The 7,689-nt window shown below is 36.2% G+C and overlaps 1 protein-coding gene across 1 annotated transcript in view; it reads left to right on the top strand.

The window, feature by feature from the left end:
- LOC107568158 (thrombospondin type-1 domain-containing protein 4) overlaps positions 1-7,689 on the top strand; it is a 44,165-nt gene that overhangs the window by 28,249 nt on the left and 8,227 nt on the right. Inside the window, exons 3-7 of the mRNA XM_016254070.1 lie at positions 112-316; positions 3,694-3,869; positions 6,267-6,366; positions 6,506-6,700; positions 7,453-7,582. Of these exons, the coding sequence (XP_016109556.1) occupies positions 112-316; positions 3,694-3,869; positions 6,267-6,366; positions 6,506-6,700; positions 7,453-7,582 (806 nt within the window). The remainder of the gene's footprint in view (positions 1-111; positions 317-3,693; positions 3,870-6,266; positions 6,367-6,505; positions 6,701-7,452; positions 7,583-7,689) is intronic.

Below are 7,689 nucleotides of genomic sequence, written 5' to 3'. Positions count from 1 at the left end.
GTGTGTGTGTGTGTGTGTGTGTGTGTGTGTGTGTGTGTGTTCGTGTGTGTGCGTGTGTGTTCACATTCACATTCGAGGTCACTGACTGTGTTTGTGTGTGTGTCTGTGCAGAGCGCCGGCTGTGATGATCTCCTGGGCTCTGGTAGTGTTCCTGATAAATGCGGCGTGTGCGGCGGAGACAACAGTGCGTGTAAGCTCGTCTCTGGCCTGTTCCAGCACAGTCTGTCTAAAGTGGGCTATCACAAGATCGTGGAGATCCCGCCGGGAGCCACCAAGATCAACGTCACCGAGATGGTGAAGAGCAGGAACTACCTGGGTGAGTAAAGAGCTGTTCACAGCAGGAAACATAACTATAATAATAACTTTAACCATAGGAGCCGATTTCTTTTTCCACTGGTGGGTGCTCAGCACACCGACAACCCCAGTTCTTCAGTTACAAATTATAAGTTCAGTTATAAATTCACATGAAACATACTGACATCTTCAATAGGCAGCCTAATAAAAATATTCTGAATGCTCAGCATGTTCACCGACGGTTTGGTTAGAAACATACACCTTTTCATTTTTTACATTCATCTCCGCATGAACAAATAATGACTTAAACGTAATATTCTCACTTAACAATTAGCTCAAATAGAACAAATAATTATATTGCTCCAGATTCTCAAAACGGACACAAGACACAAACACGGACACAACCTAGACAAAAAAAATCGTATAAAACATATTGACAGCTTCTAAGAAAAAAATATGATGTATACGAAGCTTTAAATTACGACTGGCTAGAAACGCATTCTTTTTTTAAATGGAGCTCTACATGAATAATAACTTAAAACATTTTGACATTCTTACTTAACGATTAGTTAAAATCCAATGAATAATTCACATTTCTCCCGATCTTCAGTTACAAAAACAGAGCTTAATCACAAGAAATTAATATAAAGCATATCGACAGCTTCTATAAGAAATATTATGCACACACACTAAGCTATAACTTTTTCAAATTGACTGTAACAATAACTATAACTACTATGATAACTATTTCAATAATTATAACGGTTACTATAATGATAGCTATAATAATAACTGTAATGATAAATGTAATGAAAACTATAGTGATAAATATAACGATAACTATAATAACTTTAATGATAACTGTACTGCGTACTAAAGTGATAACTATAACGATAAATACTATAGTAACTATAACTATAGCAATAACTACAACTATACGACAACAATAATAATAACTATACTACTTTCTAAATCATTAACTATAACTATAACAATAACTGTAATGATAAATGTAGTGAAAAATATAGTGATAACTATAACGATTACTATAACAATTACTATAATGATAACTATAAATATAGCGATAACTATAACGATTACTATAACAATTACTATAATAATAACTATAAATATAGCGATAACTATAACGATTACTATAACAATTACTATAATGATAACTATAAATATAGCGATAACTATAACGATTACTATAACAATTACTATAATGATAACTATAACTATAGCAATAACTACAACGATTACTATAACAATTACTATAATGATAACTATAAATATAGCGATAACTATAACGATGACTATAACAATTACTATAATGATAACTATAAATATAGCGATAACTATAACGATGACTATAACAATTACTGAGTTTAATAAATGTTACGCACAGTGTTGGGGAAAGTTACTTTTAAAAGTAATGCATTACAATATTGCGTTACTCCATAAAAAAGTAACTAATTACGTTACTTAGTTACTTTTTATGGAAAGTAATGCGTTATGTTACTTTTGCGTTACTTTTTAACAGGGCTTGCTTGTTTGTTTTTAAAATAAAAAAGTTATATTTTTGGCAAATATAAAAGCCTTTCACACCAGAAGTGAAATGAATAAGCCTCAGGCTGAAGGGAAAGTACAGTAGAACGCAGAAGAAGACATTTCAACACACTTCAGCAATAAACAAAGACACAGATGTGTGTCTAGAGTAATTTGTGTTTATTAGTACGCTTGAACTGCATCATCGAAGGTCAGAAGCAAATAGAATGGGATTAAATACATAAAGCATATTTGTGTTGTTTAGCGTTTAATTATTGCAGGTTTGCGGCATATTCTGAGCTGCATTTTGAGGAATACTGAACCTGTGTTTTTTTGTTTTTGTGAGTGAGATGAATTAATGCATATTCATATCTATTTTAGAACTACAGTAACATCTGATTTCTCTCACCATGGCAACACCAGAGTTGTCAAACAATACATTTGAAAAAAAAGTAACTTGCGTTACTTATTTGAAAAAGTCACTCGGATATTCTCTTGTAAATTAAAAACTTGTTACTTGAAAAAAGTAATCTGATTATGTAACTCGCATTACTTGTAGTGCGTTACCAACAACATTGGTTACGCATGTTCTGATTGGCTGTGATTTTGTGACTCCATTTAGTAAAGCACCAGTCTCCAAACGTGTCTTAAAAACTCAACTCTGGATGTGTGACCTGCGGCCGAAGCAGCTATTTCAGAACGCCTCACTTTAAACCAGCTGCTTGTAAAACACATCAGATCTGTTCCATCTCAGCGGAAAGCATCCTAACGTATATTTCAGTCTCTCTGTAAGTGCTGGTTTGTTAGTTAAAGGCCCAGACTGAGTGAGTTTTTATAGCCTGCGGCTGCGCAGATAAACACACTCTCCATCGTTCAGCCTCCAGCTCAGCTTTCTAATTCTAAATGTGTGACGCTTTGTGCTGCTTGTTTGCAGTAGCTGAACATGGTTTATGTTGTCGAGGACTGCAGGACTAACCACGGCTTTATTAAATGACAAACTCTGCGGAGGATGGAAAATTATTTTCTCACAGTGTCCGGATTTTCCTTCCCCTGATTTATGAGCCACAGGATTCAATAAACATCCCGTGTAAACGCTCTGAGGGCTATGAGGGCCTCGGGTCACTGCGTGTGTTAGTCAGCGAGCGCTTTGAGTTTTATGTGTGTGTCAGTGTTTGTCAGAAGCACCGTTAAATGCTGAAGTTCCCCGTTAGGCAACAATCCGGCTATAACTCTGAGCAGCTACTGTGTGTGTGTGTGTGTGTGTTTATGTGGTTTATGAGGACACAAATTTGTATAATAACATGGGTATTACAACGAGAAGGTGATTTATGAGGACATTTTCAGTGTCCCCGTAATTCAACAGGCTTATAATTAATTCAGAATGAGTTTTTTTGAAAATCTAAAAATGCAGAAAGTTTCCTGTGAGGGGTAGGTTTAGGGGTAGGGTGTGTGTGTGAGTGTGTGTGTGAGTGTGTGTGTGTGTGTGTGTGTGTGTGCATGTGTGTGAGCGTATATGTGAGTGTGTGTGTTTTTGTGACAAATGAGGACATACATGTGTATAATGACAAAGGTATGACAGGTATTACAAGGAGAAGGTGACTTTTCAGGACATTACCCCATGTCCCCACTTTTCAAAACGCTTATAAATCACACAGAATGGAGTGTATTGAAAATCTGAAATAGCAGAAAGTCTCCTGTGAGGGGTAGGTTTAGGGGTAGGGTTGGTGTAGGGCAATAGAATATACGGTCTGTACAGTATAAAAACCATTACGCCTATGGAGAGTCCCCACTTTTCACAAAAACAAACCTGTGTGTGTGTGTGTGTGTGTGTGTGTGTGTGTGTGTATGCAGCCCTGCTCAGCCGGTCTGGCCGATCCATTATTAATGGAAACTGGGCCATCGACCGTCCAGGAATGTATGAGGGAGTGGGAACGATGTTCACGTACCGGCGGCCGAATGAGATCAGCAGCACCGCGGGAGAATCCTTCCTGGCCGAGGGGCCGACCAATGAGATCCTGGATGTGTTTGTGAGTGACACTGGATATCAGATGCTAGCACTTTCATTGAGACTCAGTATTATGTTATTGCAATATTATATAACTATGTGATTTAATTCAGAGTTATTTAATTATTGTTATTATTATTCATATTATTGTTATTATTGGGGCATTATTAAATGCATATTTATTAATTTAGCTATTGTTATTGTAATATTAATATTATACTGAACTGTTAATACAATGTTTAATTTTAATAACAAAATTCAGTTATTATCATTATTATTATTGTGGCATTGTTACATGTACATTTAGCTATTATTACCACTTTTTATTGTAGCACATTTTTGTAAACTAATGTTATTGCTCTATAATACTTCATTATTAATTAGTGCTGTCAAACGATTAATCGCGATTAATCACATACAAAATAAAAGTGTTTGTTTACATAATATATGAGTGTGTACTGTGTATTAGGGCCGTCAAAAAGGTTCAAATTTAAAATTAAAAACATTGCATTCTAATTTTAGGTGTGCGTTAATGAGGCAGCTTTATCAGCGGCGCACGAGATGACGATGTAAGTGTCGTTGCATTATAATGTGTTTGTTAGCATATCCAGTTGAAGCCACTAGACGCAACGCTGCTGCGTTGTTCATTACTAATATTGCGGAAAAAGAGAACATCAACGTGGAGAAGATCTTGTTTACGTCAAAACGGAAACCAAGCCGTTCACACAGAGCACATATTTCACGCATTTTCTAGAGGGACATCTATCACCGCTGCACTCACATCTCGCACAAAAGAGCCGCATGTTTAGAAAGCCATGTAAAATTAATTAGTTTAACTTTGAAAAAAACACATATATCGAGACTTTATGGCGGGTTTTTCCCATCCCACTGCATCTCATGTTTTTAAATAAAAAAGTACTGTGTGATTGGCTTTCGGTCCTTTGTATTAAACTATGCATGCATACATGAAGCTGTTTTGTTTATAGTTGTTTAAGCAACCAAATTAATTATAATTTCTTCATAAACATTATTTTAATCATTATGCACTTTTGTTCACAGATAGTCATGTTATCTTATGCTTTGAAGAAACATGCATTAGTAATATTTTGCTCGATGCGCCCTCTTGTGGCCTCAGGAGAGAAGACGAAAGCTTTTCTTCACCCTAGCTGAAATTATGCATTTTAAATTCAAGTATAATTCGAATTTTGATAATATTTTAGTACAAAATTCTAATTTAGTTTTTCAGCCATTTTGACTGCCCTAGTGTGTGTGTGTGTACTGTGTATATTTATAATGTATATATAAATACACACACATACAGTATATATTTTGAAAATATTTACATGTATATTCATTTATATTCTTATATTTTATATTATATATAAACATATTTACTATATAAGCATAACATATTTTTCTTAAATATATACATGTATACATACATAAATATAAGCAGTACACATACATATATTATGTAAACAAAAACTTTTATTTTGTATGCGATTAATCGTGATTAATCATTTGACAGCACTATTATTAATATAATGCTTTATTTTATTAATATAATTATGCAATATAATTTTGAGTTATTATTATTATTACATGTATATTTATTCAGTTAGCTATTGTGACACATTTTTGGAAAGCGATATTGAATTATTGAATTATTCATATAATATAAAATAATAATCTTTAATATTAATTATTACTATACTAATATTATCAATATATTATTTTTGTTGTTGTTGTTATATTTTAAAAAATATTATTATTATTAGTGGGGCATTTTTACATGTATATTTATTCATTTAGTAGATGCTTTTATCCAAAGTGACATTTAAATGAGGATTATTATAAGCATTAATAGTTCAATCGCCTTATTGACATATGTGACCCTGGAGCACAAAACCAGTCATAAGGGTCAATTTTTTTAAATTGAGCTGTATGCATCAGCTGAAAGCTGAATAAATAATCTCTCCATTGATGTATGGTTTGTTAGGATAGCACAATATTTGAAAATCTGGAATCTGAGGGTGCAAAAAAATCTAAATATTGAGAAAATCATCTTTAAAGTTGTTCAAATGAAGTTCTTAGCAATGCATATTACTAATCAAACATTAAGTTGATATATTTACGGTAGGACGTTTACTAAATATCTCATGGAACATGATCTTTACTTAATATCCTAATGATTTTTGTCATAAAAGAGAAATGTATAATTGTGACCCATACAATGTATTGTTGGCTATTGCTACAAATATCCCCCAGCCACTTAACACTGCTTTTGTGCTGCAGGGACACATATAAGGTCTTCAAACTGAAAACCCGCTAGAAGCTCAAGACTTTATTCAGGCAGAAAGACTGTAGCTGGCAGTAATAGATGATCGCTGACGTCTCATCTCTGTGTTTGTCTCCTCAGATGATCTACCAGCAGCTCAATCCAGGCGTTCATTATGAGTTCCTCATGCCGTCAGAGAACGCCGTAGATGCTCCGCGTCCTAAACAGAACCAGCTGGACCGTGAGTCAATACGTGTTATGCTTATTTTTCCATAGGTCATTTTTTGGGATGCGATTAATGTTATTTACTTGTAAAATGCTTTATTAGAGCTCTGCATTGTCCTGCGCTCTGTTTACTGGATCTTGTGTTGTGAATGCAGTGAATGCTGTGAACGGTCCGGCTGGTTCTGATGCGAACGGCCCGTCGACCCCGGAGGATCACGAGAGGTCAGGGGTCAGCTATCCTCCTCCCGTCCCGGATAATCAGCTTCCCGCAGCTCCGCCTTCAACCGGAGCCAGAGAATACAACTGGAAACTCGGCGGCACCACAGACTGCAGCGCCTCCTGTGGACGAGGTGTGCATTTACACAAACATTGTGCAGTGTCTAATTCAGTGAAACTTAAAAAATTTAAATGCTCTCACCCTCAGGCCCCAGCCGATTAGGATGAGTTTGTTTCTTCATCAGATTTGGAGAAATGTAGCACTGCATCAGTGTCTCAGCAATGGATGCTCTGCAGTGAATGGGTGCCGTCAGAATGAGAGTCCAAACAGCTGATAAAAACATCACAATAATCCACAAGTAATCACAGCACTCCAGTCCATCAGTTAACATCTGGAGAAGACAAAAGCTGAAACTAATCCAGCATTAAGACGTTTTTATCTTTAAATCATTGCTTCCGGCTAAAATACGAGTCCATAATCCATAATAACGCTTCCTCCAGTGAAAAAGTGCATCTGCTGTTGTCTCCCACATCAAAATCAAAGCTGTTTAAACGCTGCTTGATCTGTGCAGATTTCTCTCCTGATTCAGACCAGAACACTTTTTCACTGGAGGAAGAGTTATTATGGATTATAGACTCTATGTATTTGAGTTAAAAGCGTCTTAATGCTGGATGTGTTTCAGCTTTTGTCTTCTCCAGATGTTAACTGATGGACTGGAGTGCTGTGGATTATTGTGATGTTTTTATCAGCTGTTTGGACTCTCATTCTGACGGCACCCATTCACTGCAGAGCATCCATTGCTGAGACACTGATGCAGTGCTGTAATGATGTAAAGATAAGCTGCTGTGTTCTGTAAGACGTTAGCTGGTTGTATCTGATGTTCAGGAAGCAGGTTCTCTGTGTTCGTCTGTGTTCACCGAGGATCTCACGCTCTCGTGCCGATCGATCTGTGCGACAGCAGAACCAAACCCAGCCCTCAGGAGGAGCCGTGTAACGTCCAGCCCTGCCCTACCTTGTGAGTCTCCTCTTCTTCATGTGTGTGTGTATGTGTGTGTGTGTGAGTGTGTGTGTGAGTGTGTGTGTGTGAGTGTGTGAGTGTGTGTGTGTGAGTGTGTGTGTGTG

Source organism: Sinocyclocheilus grahami, unplaced genomic scaffold, assembly GCF_001515645.1.
Source record: "Sinocyclocheilus grahami isolate Dianchi unplaced genomic scaffold, SAMN03320097.WGS_v1.1 scaffold1222.1, whole genome shotgun sequence".
Taxonomy (NCBI): Eukaryota; Metazoa; Chordata; class Actinopteri; order Cypriniformes; family Cyprinidae; genus Sinocyclocheilus; species Sinocyclocheilus grahami.
The sequence above is the reverse complement of the archived record's forward strand: the minus strand, read 5'-3'. Positions and strand labels throughout refer to the sequence as shown.